At 36.1% G+C, this 14,597-nt stretch overlaps 1 protein-coding gene across 5 annotated transcripts in view; it reads left to right on the forward strand.

Moving 5' to 3' along the window:
• LOC149536317 (Protein kinase superfamily protein) overlaps positions 1-14,597 on the forward strand; it is a 252,316-nt gene that overhangs the window by 124,355 nt on the left and 113,364 nt on the right. For 4 of the 5 annotated variants that reach the window (XM_089803150.1, XM_089803147.1, XM_089803149.1 and 1 more), the window contains 3 exons: positions 9,014-9,184; positions 9,294-9,446; positions 9,645-9,680. In XM_089803150.1, coding sequence (XP_089659276.1) covers positions 9,014-9,184; positions 9,294-9,446; positions 9,645-9,680 — 360 coding nt within the window. Of the gene's footprint in view, positions 1-9,000; positions 9,185-9,293; positions 9,447-9,644; positions 9,681-14,597 lie in introns of all 5 variants that reach the window. The other variant, XM_089803151.1, reaches the window with a different exon arrangement.

Below are 14,597 nucleotides of genomic sequence, written 5' to 3' on the forward strand. Positions count from 1 at the left end.
TTGAGCACAGCTTTGAGATTGGTGATATGGTATATCTACGATTGCAGCCCTCTAGATAGTCATCTCTTAAAAAGAGTGGAGCAGAGAAACTAAGACCAAGGTTCTTTCCAGGAGGATTGGGGAGGTTGCATATGAGTTAGAGCTGCCTACGAGTAGCAAGATTCATAATGTATTTCATGTTTCACGCCTCAAGAAGGCATTAGGTCAGCAGGTTATTGTTGATGTGTGTTTTATGACTCACGTAACAGTAGAACAAAATACCGAAATATCTTATCCTCTCTTGAATAAAGTCTTGTGTATGCTAAGATTGCTAGAAGATCATACAATGTCTTCAAGGTTCCTTTAATGCCAGGTCTTGACTGTGGATAAGATCGGTGGTTGATGTGATTTGTTGATGATCACAAAGGGCCTTACGTGTTTATTTAGATTCATTTCAAGCCATACTGGATGTGGGAGCTATCTTAAGGTTTTGCAATGAAGTGCTTTTTTTTGGAGTTTTCACAAAATATGCAAAAATTCAATAGGATAAGGCTCAAGAATTGTATTCTAATCCTAAGGGTAGTGATAACAACAAATAGTACTATAGTGGACAAATTCCTCAATTTACTGAATTCTGCTTCGCCAAGTTGTACTACAACTATGCGTTAACCGGTGCAATCTTCAAGGGTTATGCCAAAGATTTTCATATCACTGCATACACCATCATAAAGAACAATGTATATGAATAATAGAAGTTGAGCATATGCATGAAAAGGGTTCAGGGTAACTTTTTACACGAGTTAGAATCACTAAAACGTCAAAAGTATGAATCAAAGGAACTCATCAATACACCATCATTTTCTTCATTGTAATCACCACACATTGACCATGCTAAACTTAATCTAATTGAAGAAATTTAGGAGAACAAGCAAGAACTAAGATACGTCAAGTATTCACCAAACTCCAATGAAAACTTTATTATCTCAGTAACTCATAGCAACAATCTCATAAAATCTCTCTTTACAAATGAGAAATGAGGCCTTTATATAGGTCCTTGATTACAACGTGTGGCCCGGATGATCACAATAATCGATGGCCAAGATCGTGCCACATCAGCCCTAATTAAGGTTAGTGTAATGTCCCCTTTCTAGCATTCATAGCATGATGTTGTCGTTAGCCTATTTCCCCACAATCTCGTAGGCTAACTAGGACATTAAAGGGGCTTAGAGGCCATTTGGCCTAGACAGTTTCAGTTGCAGGTCTTTCTGAGGGGTTCTGAGGCAACTTTGGGCATACTTAGTATTTATAGTAAGTCATCTTGGACATGGCCGGACATTCAGTCACAGTGGTATGTCGATGGTAATTGTTTAAAATCGACAGGAAAACTTATTTATCATTGATAAGATTTGTTATGCATTGATAAAGCCATTTTATAAAGTAAAATTTAAATATTTAACTTTATTAATGCATAGACTATAGTTTGTGGGAAATATTTAAATTAAAAGAGTTCCCTTTATTTTTATAACACATCAGGTTTGACTTGCCGGGACCCATGTACATAAAATTCCCCCAAAAGAGAGAGAAAAGAGACTCCCCAAAGAAAATTAGGACTCCAAGTGAGAGGAAGAGGCCCCCCCAAAAGATGTAGCATCCTGCACCTCCAGCAAAGCTTGCAAATTTTGTCCGGTAGATCCACTTACATTGAACAATTTTTCTTCCCTTAGAAAAATGGACAAGATCCCAAGTGTGGTTCCTCATCAAGGAACTATACTCTTCCTGCATAGCTGTATCCCACTCAAAAATACCAGAAGCCTCATGAAAGGACTGTGGATTTGAGGCAGTAGCAATGAAGATATGTAGAGCATCCTGGAATTGTGAACGAGTCTGCTTGGTGTCTGATGGATCCCCAACCCAATCACCTGCAAACTGCAAGGTCTGTCTAGCCCAAAGTGGACCAGAAGATGGAGAATCTAGAGGAGAATCATCAACCTGTGAATGATGACTAGGAGAGGAAGGAGGTGAGTCCTCTGAATCACTCTCTGCATCAAAAGTGGAGGTAGAAGACTGCTCAAGTGAATTTGACCCATCAGAAGATCTATCATGTATTCCAAGTGACTCCAATGTCAAAGTAGAAGGCAACCCTGTGACCATGCTCTGCTGGTTAAGCTGATGCAAGTAGTGGAAGTTAAGATGGCCAAACTGCTCATGCCATAATCTGCTCACATCATTAGAGTGAGAGAGAAAAACAGTCAAAGGAGGATCAGGAACAAGGTGAGAAAACATATAGAGTCTTGATTGATGATTTGCTCTCCCAACTGCAATTGTAGAATCATTGTGCAACTCACGTATCTCCACTGAATCAGGAGTGAACTCAACCCGCTTGCCTAAACCTGTGTGAGTGATCTGGTGTACTGATAGGAGATTAGTTGACAATGAGGGTACATAAGGAACATCATGGAATGTGCCATCCCCCAAATCAACAGACCCTCTCCCACACACCTCAATAGGAGTGTTGTCACCCATCAACATAGAAGGCATAGTACATTGCTCCAAGGATGCAATTTCTTCCTTAGATGAAGCCATGTGGTGTGAAGCACCCGAATCAAGAACCCAAGTGGATGGTGAGGAAGCAACTGCAAAAAGGGCCTTGCCCTTTCCTTTCCCCTTGCTGTTTTCTTTTTCTTTGTTAGACCCTTCATTAGAACTTTGTTTGATAGACTCAGGAACACTGATATTATTCTTCTCAAGAATGTATGTCAAGTGATCAAGTTGTTTTTGCAAACATTTATGTTCATCATGACCAGGTCTTTTACAATAAGCACATTTGACCTTTTCTTTCTTAGGTTTATCGCCCTTGGAAGATGGTGTATCAATAGTTTCTTTTGAAGAAACTGGCATCTGATCCTTCTTCTCCTCGCTATTCTTTTGTTTTTTTTCCTTACTATTGTTGTTACTACTTTGTCCTTGTTGTTCTTTTGTGCCTTGGTTGGCAGCCAAGGCATGTGACTTAGAGGACTTAAGAATGCCCATCTGGATTAGCTTGTCCTGTTCTCGAGTGAGATTGATAGCAAAATCATCTAAAGATGGCATGGTGAATTGAGTACCAAGTGCACCCTTAGTAGCATAGAAGGTAGAGACAAACACAGAATATTCTGAACTTAGCTTAGAGAGAATACTAAGAATCAGTTGTTCATCTTTCTTTTCAATTCCACATTGTTTTAACTGCAGCCTTAGTGATTTCAATTTGGTGAAGAAATCTTGGATTGTGTTGAAATTGCCTGGACTCAAACTTATTAATTCATTTTTCAACATATGACCCCTCATTGAATCTTTTGTGCCAAATAGTGTTTCTAGCTTTGTCCATACTTCATTTGGTGTATCCAAAGACTCAATGTGAAATAGCAAGTCAGGAGAAACAGACAAACACAATGTTCCAAATGCCTCATCACATTTGTTAAACCACTTAGGCTTATCTTCATCTTTAGCAGGTTCAGTTTCAAGTCCCATAGTTATCCTATTTAATCCAGCTTTCCTTAAGTGAATTGTCATGCGTGATTTCCACTCAAAGTAATTGTATGGAGTTAGGATGGGCATATTTGTTTGATCCATGATGAAGAAATGCAAAGAAATGCTAAAAAGAAGAGAACCCAGCCACGACAATGCCCCCCCTTTTTACTCAATCAAAGAACCCCCCCCAAAGAAATATGATTTGGCACTTTATTTTAGTGCATTTACAACTACCACTAGAAAGAGATACTTAGTGGTCTTGATTTCAATGCATTACAAACCCTCATGAAGAGCATATGCTAAAAGTGAAACTTGGGCACAATAATCAAGCAAACAAACAGCACCACTGTGATCTACTCGAAAAATCATGCACTTTCAAAAAAAGAATCGCCTCGATACGAGGTCGTATGAGAAAGTTATGATCCTCCGAAGTTTCCAAAATGAGAACTGTGCACAGTCACGGCTGAGAATTTGCAATTTCTGAAGAATTCATGCATGAAAATCAAAAAATAACTCCACTAGTGGATAGAGCACAAAAAAATAGCCAAGTTCATAACAAGAATCATCAAAATCAAAGTCCGTATGAGCAAGAATGAGACATTTGAAAATTGCATTCAAATCTGCGGCTGCCAACGGAGAGGGGTATGACTGTAGCTTTGCATGCTTGATCCTGAAAAATATACAGCTTGCATGCAAAATCTAAAAGATACCCAGATGGTTTTTCGGGGCTGCGAACAAAACCCAGAAAGCGTTTTTCTTGCTGATGAATAGAAGATGTTGCTGTAGTGTAAATCAGACGCCTTTAACAGAAAAAAACGGCTCCAAAAATCAGAAAACGACCCCAGCAACCAAAATTTGACATGCAAATGCTGGATCAGCTTCTCAAGTCCATCAATGGCATGCTGGAACCTGCAAAACTGATTGAAAACTCCAAATATGCAAGTTGGTTGTCAGATTTGAGATTGAAACCCCAGAGAAAAACTGTTTTTGTCAAAACTTTTCTGATTCTCAAGATCATCCAAAGATGCAAGAGAAGAGCATACTTCGTTTTTCAAAAAACTAGAATAAAGTTTATTTGCCCCCCCTGAATCTCTCAAATAAGGAAACTAAAATCTACTCTTGCACATAGAAAAACTCTGATACCATGTTAGAATCTGAAAAGATTAATAACCCAGAAAATTAGTGCAAAGAGTAAATATCTAAACTATGAATGCAAATGATACAAAATCAAAATAGCTTCATAGAGTTAGTCTCCAAGAGAGTAATGCAAATGCTTGAAGCAAAATAGCATTAAGAGGATGCAAAAATAAGAGATGCAAATACAAGCCAGGTAGCATGCTTATATAGGCTAGGAAGAGGGAGGAGGTGGCAACACCAACCAATGAGGAGCAACCATCTATCAGACTAAAGATAGCAAAGTATCTTCCCAAGATAGCTAATGGATGCTCACATGTAGGAAGATGACACCTCACAACCATTCACCTAATAAGACATGCTTTATTAACCTAAGCGAGATTATTAAAAGTGTAGGAAAAACCTAGCAAAATAGGAAAAATAAAAAACTACACTAACAGAAAAGAGGAATAGAACAATTATAGAAGTTGCAAGAGCTATGATACTTGATCAAAATCTAAAATATTATCTTTGGGCAAAAGCCTCTTGTACTATTGTCTATATTGAAAACATAAGTCCTCACTCCTACCTTAGAGATAAAACTCTTGAAGAAGTCTTTACTAAGGTTAAATACAATATAAGTCATCTTAGGATTTTTGGGTGCCTAGTATATATACATGTTCCAAAAGAAAAGAGAACTAAGTTAGAACCCTCCGAAAGGAAAGGTATTTTTGTTGGGTATAGTGAAACATCTAAAGCATATAGGATTTTCATACTTAGTCAGAAAAATATTGAACTTAGTAGGGATGTAATATTTGAAGAAGATTTAGCATTCAAAAGAACCCTAAGTTCTGGAAATCCCTCTCCCTTACCTAGCTTTGAAGAAAATACTGAATCTATGTTTCAGAGGGAGAACATTGAAGAAATTGAAGATGAAATTCAAAATCTCAATCTTGAGGAAACTCAAAATTCAAAGAAAAGACCACTTTGGGCCATTAAGACAGTAGAGAAAGCACAAAACTTTGTTGCACCATCTGGAACCTTCAGAGAAAGCAAAAGACCCAAAAGATTTTCTAGTTATGCAACAAACATGAGTGATTTGTCTAAATCAAAACTGGCTGATGTTTCAGATGGTATTAAACATACAGCTTGGGAGGATGCCATGAGAGAAGAATACCAATCCATTATGAAGAATGATGTTTGGAAAATTGTTCCAAGACCTAAAGGAAAATCCGTTGTTTCTTCTAAGTAGATATGTAAAATCAAGCATGCTATTGATGGTAGCATTGAAAAATATAAAACCAGATTCGTAGCCAGGGGATTCTCTCAGAAAGATGGGATTGATTATGAAGAAACATTTTCTCCTGTTGCCAGATACACCTCTGTAAGAGCAATCCTAGCTATTGCAGCATCGAAGGGATGGAAAGTACATCAGATGGATGTAAAAACAACATTTCTGAATAGAAAGATTACAGAAGAGGTATATTTGGAGCAACCTGAAGAATTTGAAACTCACAACCTTAAAGTTTTTATTTACAAGCTCAAGAAAGTTCTCTCTGGGCTTATACAGGATCCAAGGGCATGGTATGAAAGAATTGATAAGTATCTCACCGTCTTAGGATTCTCCAAGAATGAAGTTGATCAAAATCTATATTATAAAAGGGATAAAGATGATATGGTAATTTTGATACTGTATGTTAATGATTTACTAATAACAGGTGATGATCATCTCATAGACGAATGCAAGAAAGATCTAATAAGAGAATTTGAGATGAAAGATTTAGGACTCCATTACTTCCTAAGACTGAAAGTATGGTAGAATTCTGACAGCATCATACTTAATCAAGGAAGCTATACATTAGATGTCTTGAAGAGATCTGGAATGTGGAACTATAGGCCTATGTTTTCTCCAATAGAGACTAATCTACATAAACTTAAGGAAGCAACAATAGAATCACCTTAGTCAATTTATGTGTGAGCCAAAGGAGATTCACCTAATTGCAGTCAAACACATCATGAGATACTTACAAGGCACTCTTAACCTTGGCCTCAAGTATGAAAAAGTTGAATTGGTCCTTCATGGGTACACAAACTCAGATTGGGCTAGAAGCATTACTAACAGGAAAAGCACATTAGGATATTGTTTCAGTTTAGGCTCAGCGATGATATCATGGATATGCAGAAAGCAGTCATCAGTAGCACAAAGTTCCACAACAGTCGAATGCATTGTAGCAACAATGGCATCTTGAATAGCAGTTTGGCTTAGAAAGTTACTTGTGGGACTATTTGGTCAAGCCATGAATCCTACGATTATTCATTGTGATAATCAGAGTTCCATCAAGCTTTCTGTGAATCCGGTTTTCAATGACAAGTCCAAGCATATTGAAATTCCTTACCATTATGTAAGAGATATGGTAGATAGGAATACTATAAAATTAGAATACATTTGCACTGTAGATTAGACAACATATATTCTTACCAAATCTCTCTCTCGAGTGAAGATAGATCACTTCAGGAAAAGACTTGGTATGGTTGAATTGTAATACATTTGTATTCTTTAAATTATTATTAAAATAATTTTATTGTCAGGCTATTGACTATTATGGGCTTCACCATTTGTTTTCATTATTTAAGAGGTGACGATCTCTAAGATAATGAATATTGTTATAAAAGACATTATGAGAAATAACGATTTCTTAGATAATGTGCTGAACAGTAGAGAACTTTTGTCAGATCTAGATGAGTTTAAGATCACATTGTGATATAGACATTACTATGCCTAAAAGTCACAACTTGGATAAAGGAAGAATTTAATTTTTCTCCAGAGTTTATCCTATGAATTGGTAGATCTTAACTCAGGATCATGTTGTGCTGTAGGCTTGCCAGTACCTATGAGTCACAACTTGGATAAAGGAAGAACTTAATCATTCTCTGGATTTTATCCTATATGTTGCATTCCATGCAATACTGTTATCACTAGTATAAGTGATAAGTCATATCACAAGTATAGTAATATGACATTCTATCATGTGTTCAATGATACCACATGCTAAGAAGATTCTAATAGATATACAGTATCAATCTTTGCTTGTTCATCTTAATTGATGTTGCTAGATATGATATCTCTCAGTATGATTATCAAGTTAAGAGGGAGTGTTAATTTTGTAACTTTAAATCATAGTGGTCTGATTACAGATCATACTGATCTGTTCTTGCATAAGATCCCTTCTTAAGTCATTATATATTTGTCTTCTCTACTTGATAGGTATTGGCATCTCTCTTGGACAACATGGTTTATGACTAACTAATCTCCTTGGTTAGTTTAGGTATTAAACTAAAATTCTCCTTGGAAAGTCGCCAATTTTGAGAGAGCATTCAAGGCCGACTTTGGAAGGGACATGTCCTTTGTAAGGACATGGCCCTTGGTTACTATATTTAATAGAGTGTGGTTGTAGTTAAAGGACACACAAAAGAACATACAGTCTGCTCCTTTAAGCAAGTCTGCCCTATACGAATACTTGCAGAAGTAAAACATTTCAGAATAATAAATATATTATTGACATCTCTTTATACAAGTCAGAACTAAGGAAGATCATCTTCAGCAAGCACAATAGAAGGTATTATCTAAGTTTGATCACACAGAATTTGCAGAAACTTTACAAGTAACACTGATTAAACCACACCGTTGAATCAACTCTTTAAACTTCTAGCTGAAGCAAATTATAGACATTATTTTTAATAAAATACATAGAGTTACAACTACATAACAACTCACTACACACTGATAAATGTAAGTTAGGTGTGCCTAAAAAGGAATGTGCTCTAGGTTGGGGCATCATAGAGAAATGACGAGGAGTTCACAACATATATTGGAGTTATTCTTGGTGTACTAACAAGCAATCCTTGTCTAAAAAACAGCTCACTTAGATAGGATTGAGTTATGAAAACAATAAATCGAATCTCTAGGATATAACTAATCTTTACCACATGGTAATAATATCTATTATGCGCTAATTTTTTATGCAAAAAAATCAACTTGCAAATGTAATCCTAGAATACTACAGAATAATCAAGAAGCATAGAAATACACCAACATGCTGGTCTACCATATTTACCACTAAATTTAATTATTAATATAACTAGAAGCCTTTTAGTTTTAAGAATAGTATTCATCCGACTTTTAGGCAGATTTAGAGAGTCCTTGAAAGCATGCATAGAAAATGTGCTATTCTTAACCAAACATTGTATTTCTTTGTGGTGTGATTGAATCTCATGATGCTGATTGTAAAGACCAAAGTTCTTGTTTACTGTTTGTTGATTCTTTTAATAGAAATAATATTTTGTCATGGTGATTATGCTTACTTGTCTAATGGCTGATGCCTAAGGTTATGAATCTTTTAGACATTTTTGACAGGATGTAGTACCTCCTGCATATCTTGAGGAGCTATCGTTGTTGCAAGATCGCATAGCACCTTTCTCAACAGATATGGCTCTAGATATAATAGAAGAAGAGCTTGGATTACCTGTGGAACATATTTTTTCTGAGATATCCCTCCAACCAATTGCTGCAGCTTCATTAGGGCAGGTATCATATTTGATATTGCCTGATTATTTTAGCAATTTTTACATTCTTTAAAGTTGTCCTTGATTTTTTTTTCTTGTGTATTGAAAGCTAATCTTGTCTGAATTTGCAGGTTTACCAGGCTAGGCTTAGATCAAGTGGGGACATTGTTGCTGTAAAAGTTCAACGGCCTGGTGTCCGTGCAGCCATTGCTTTAGACATATTCATTCTACGGTTGCTTGCTGGTTATGTTCGGAAAGCTGGCAATCTAAACACAGACCTTCAGGTAGCAACCTTGAATAGCAATTAATTTTATGAGGTTCAGGTGGATACTAGGCTCATTGAAGACAGTAATTCCTTATAAATTTCATTTTTAAAAAATGAAGATGAAGTTACTATTTGAGTTGTTTGTCATTGTCATTTTTGTTCATCTGATTGAATAGTAATGATCATCAATTTGATTAGGCTAAGTTTTTCTTTGCAGGCTGTAGTTGATGAATGGGCATCAAGTCTTTTTCGGGTACTCAACCTTATCCACTTTAAGGATCAGATTGATTTCCGGATCTATTAAAATTAAGAAGTACTTCTAAAGTTCTAAGCATCCTGTGATATAATACAATCTTGTCAATCATTAAGAGTAGCTGTTTTGGGCACTGCAAAATATTTATTGTCAAATGTAAAAATCTATCCTAGATGTAAAAGGGTGCAGAACACCATCTATTAATGCAAAATTAAACCTCACTGAATGTTGCACTGGATTGTAGATCAGGGTTTCCTTATTATGATAAACTTTTATTTTACTCTACATATGTTTATCTTTTAATGTTACTAGAAGCCATTTTCATTTAGGAGTGCTGTTTGCATTGTCTTATCCTTAAAAAAATGAAAAAATGTGGATAATCATCTCTTTGCACTACACTCTTAGGAAATTTTCTGTAGTAATTAGGCTACTTTCGAATTGAATAATGGATTGTGAATTAATTGTCAGGTTTGAGTAAACTATATACTCATACAGTGGGTTCCACTTGAGATGGCATTATCCAGAAGCCATTTTCATTTAGGAGTGCTGTTTGCATTGTCTTCTTATCCTCAAACTGATGCAAAAATGTGGATAATCATCTCTTTGCACTACACTCTTAAGAAATTTTCTGTAGTAATTAGGGTACTTTCAAATTGAATAATGGATTGTGAATTAAATGTCAGGTTGAGTAAACTATATACTCATACAGTGGGTTCCGCTTGAGATGGCATTATCCAGATCATGGAAACAACTTGACAGATTTTGATATAATAGATACCAGAATTATTGTTTTCTATTTCTTAGGGTAGATTCATAAGCATGAAATAGTTGAAACAGCAACTTGGGATAGTTGAAACAGCAAAAGTAACCATGAAATGCATAAACTTTTTGTTACAACATGGACCTTCTACCAATAGGGAAAAAGTCTACAGTATTTGTGATTCATTTTTTGTCATACATGCTGAGCTAAGTTGCAGAGTTTGGTTCAAAGCCAGTTCTGGTCCTGATCTGGTATGCCTGTGGGTCCAGTTAGGGTGTGTACCAAGGCACATTGATTCATCCAGGGCAAACCGGTGTGAACCCTGTTAATTTTTTTACAAAATTAATTATTTTTAAATTCCACGACTTCTAAAAAATGAAATTAAACCCTAAAAAACACTTAGGGAGTTAATTTCTTCTTGTTTTGCAAGGAGATATTCTTCTCTTGTAGGTTGAGCAAAAGTTTGGTTTCTATCTCTTTAATACTGGTTAATGGGCACTTGTTATCTGTTTTTGAGATTCTGAACTGGTTTGAATTTTTTTGATTATTATGTACCTAATACTATCTTGATAAAAAAAAGTTTGGCATCTATCATCAAATAGAGGGAGTGAAAATAATTGAACCTTCTCCACTCTTCCGTTGGATCTTTGCTGGAGTAAAAATGGCCTTCCCAAAGCAGGTATTTCCTTGATGCAGGAGCATCTTGCATGGGAAAATTATTGGAAAAAAAAAAAAAAAAAAAAAAAAAATTGTGGAGGAGAGAGAAAGTGACGAAAATTAGAGGAGAAATAATTTTTAAAAAAAAAAAAAAATGGAAAAAAAGGAGAAAAGGAGAAATTTCTATTTTCTAGGTGCATAGGTGGCATAATAGAAAAAATAAAAATAAAAATAGTTGTCATTCCATTTATCGAGGTGTGTGGGTAGAATTCTAGAAAGTTATGAATATTGTAGAAAGTTGTGGATATTGTAGAAGGTTGTGGAAGTTGTGGAAGGTGAAGCTTGGAAAGCTTGGAAAGTTTCAAGGTGTGAAAGAGGAAGAGGAAGTGAAGAGTGAGTTTTCCTGAGTCTATGGACAGAGCACCGAATGTGAGGCAGTTTACAGCAGGATTGTGATGGAGTTGTGAGTGTGTAGACAGAGCGCCGAATGTGAGGCAGTTTACACTTGGATCTTGGATAAAGTTGGAGAAGAGCTAGTGACTGCGGTTTAGAAACAAGGAGGTTGCTTGGTGGCTTGCGAGCACAAGTTGAGATCTTGGAGGTGTGGCCCTTCATCAGTGGTATCAGAGCGTACCTTCGTCAGTGGTATCAGAGCATCAAGTGGTATCAGAGCGTACCTTCATTATTCCTCTAGGCAGCAGCCCAAAAGAGGATTCTTATAGAAGAATAGTTTAGAAGGATTGGATTCTCAGGCTCCTCCTGGTGTTATCTTTGTAATCAACATGAGGAAAGAGTCGATCACCTACTCCCATCTTGTCCTTACGCCCACCAATGTTAATCATGGCTTTGTCGGAAACTTCACCTCTCTATGGCTTTTCCAAATACTCTTTTGTGCCATCTTCAAGCATGGCCTTCCAAGGTTCCCAAATGTTCATATGAATCCCTTTGGACCTCAGCCCGTACAATAGTCATATGGGAATAATGGAAAGAACGTAATTGGAGAATCTTCAAAAATCAGACAATGCCTCAAGAATCCCTATGTAATAAAATAGAAGCCAGTATCGTGGAAAACATAACAAGCTGCGCTCTAAACCCTTGCCTAAAGGAATCTTCTCTGATTGAGAATCATGTATGAAGAAAGAGTGGTTTGGTCTTATCAACCCTCAATGTGTGGGCCCTGGAGGGGCTAAATCTAAACATAATCGGAAAGATTGTGTTCGGTTTTGCCCCGGCCCCCCCTCGCGCGCCTGGTTTAAGCTCAACTTTGATGGAGCTTCAAGAGGTAATCTAGGTCAAGCTGGCATTGGTTGCATAATCAATGATTGTGTAATAACCCCAATGGGTTATAACTTACTAATTTAGTTGTTTGACATTTCGTCGAGCAGTTTGCAAGCAAGCTCTGATGCCACTGTAATATCTCGTGCCATTCTGATTTTTATTTCCAAATTGCTAACCTGAGAATTTTGTCAAACACTTTGCACACAAGGGATATATATATATATATGCCAAATTTTAATTGATATACTAGCAAAACTCCAAACAACCAACAACAATTTTTTTTTGTAGTTTTTGAAACATATAGCATTGGTTACAAATGAGAAAATATGCATCTACAACAATAAGACATTAGGGCAATGCCTGCTATGATTTCTAATGATATTCTAATCCTTTTTGACAAGATTCTGATATAAATCAGATTACAACAGATTTTAAAACCCTACCAATGCCATAAATATCTAATCTCAAACAATGCAAAATGTAATAGAGAGAAACTTGTAATTGCTCCAAAAATCTGAGTTTTACTACAGCAAGTCACTATAGCGGTGTTACTGTAGCAACGATATTGTAGCAGAGTTATTGTAGCAATATCCAATTTATTCCTTACTCCACAAATTTGGCCCTAGGCCACAAATTTGGCACAATGAAAAAACTGATTTGTCTTCTCCAACACCCCCAACCCTTCAAAAGATATTTCACCACCTTAGTTATGCAAATCAATGGGAGTGTTCGTTCCGAACGATCAATGAAGCAACTGTAGAAACACTTGGCTCCACAAGTTATCTGGAAGAGTAGAAGCAACACATTTGATGCTCAACAACGAGGCTGCCCTTCCTATTTATTCTTTTCCTCCAATAGATGGACCTCCTTCTAGAAGAAATAAAATAATATTTAATTCCTCCTTCTAGAAAATTCTTTTAATTAATTTATTTAACTTTAGTCACTTTTAATAAAATCAATTAAATATAAATTCATCTTTTAATTTTAAATTTATTTAATGACTTCATAAGAAATTAATTTAATCAATTTCTCTTTATTTCCCCACTTAGCCTTCAGAGAATGTAAAGGCTAAGAACTCCACTGAGATACTAAAAAGATGGGGACATTACAGATTGGGACGGAAACATTTATGGGCAGATAGCCAAGCCTATTGTTATAGACTCTAATAATATAGCAGAAATGGAGGCTCTAGTGGAAGGACTGTTACTTTGTAAGAAGCTTAATATTAATAATCTGATCATCGAAGGCGATTCAGAGATCATATTAATTACTCTTAGAAACAAATTCTCCCCTAATTGGATCCTAGACTGGACAAAGCCCTAACTCTTATCAATCATTTTTCTCTATATAAAATCACTCACATTTATAGAGAGGGTAACACCCTTGCAGATTCACTAGCTAACAAAGGGGTGGGTGGCATCCTAATTTACGAGCCCCCCAAACATTTTCATTCCTTTTACTACCCTTTGTTCCCCCCTTTTTTCTATTATCATTTTATACTTACCAAAATCACATCATTACTTTTTTCTATTATGATAAAGAGTGTTAAGTGGGCTATCCATTTCTTTTCGGAATATAACTAGCACTTCTGTTTGGGTTATTATCATCTGCGAGTATTTTTGAAGTTGCGATGAAGTTGAAGTTGTTTTCGAGCCATAGAGGGTTTTCATGGCAAGTCTCCAGCAGTAATATTCATTTTTGTTTTTCTATTTCAGTTCGTGGCTTTGCATAAAAAAGCCAAGAAAATATGCAAAATTCCTTGTGGGGGACATTATACTATTAATTAAGCATCATATCCAAGGTGGGATGTTGACAAAATTAATAGGCCTTTATTTACAATGAACACCTCGGTTAAGTTAAAGTGACCTTGTCAATAAATTTGTGAAAAACAAATCTAGAAACAACAGTACTAGAAGATTATTTGTCATTATTAGTGTTGATATTTATGCATTATATATAAACGGATGACACATTCTAGTCCAAACAAATAAGCCAGACTATTCCTCCGCAGTAATAATAACCCGTGTTGCAGAATTTCAGCAACTGCTGTTTTCAATCCAAACAGATAAGCCAGACTATTATTGCTGCATAGGAAAGAAGCTTATTTGGAAAAGGGAATGAATACTGATAAATACAATGGGCAATACCACTGAATCAAATTTTATTCTCTTGTTTCCACCATTTGGGCCGCTTCCACTGAACCGAGCTTTGCAGAGGTAGTA

This window comes from Cupressus sempervirens, chromosome 10 (assembly GCF_028749045.1).
Source record: "Cupressus sempervirens isolate cs-2001-9-10 chromosome 10, ASM2874904v1, whole genome shotgun sequence".
Taxonomy (NCBI): Eukaryota; Viridiplantae; Streptophyta; class Pinopsida; order Cupressales; family Cupressaceae; genus Cupressus; species Cupressus sempervirens.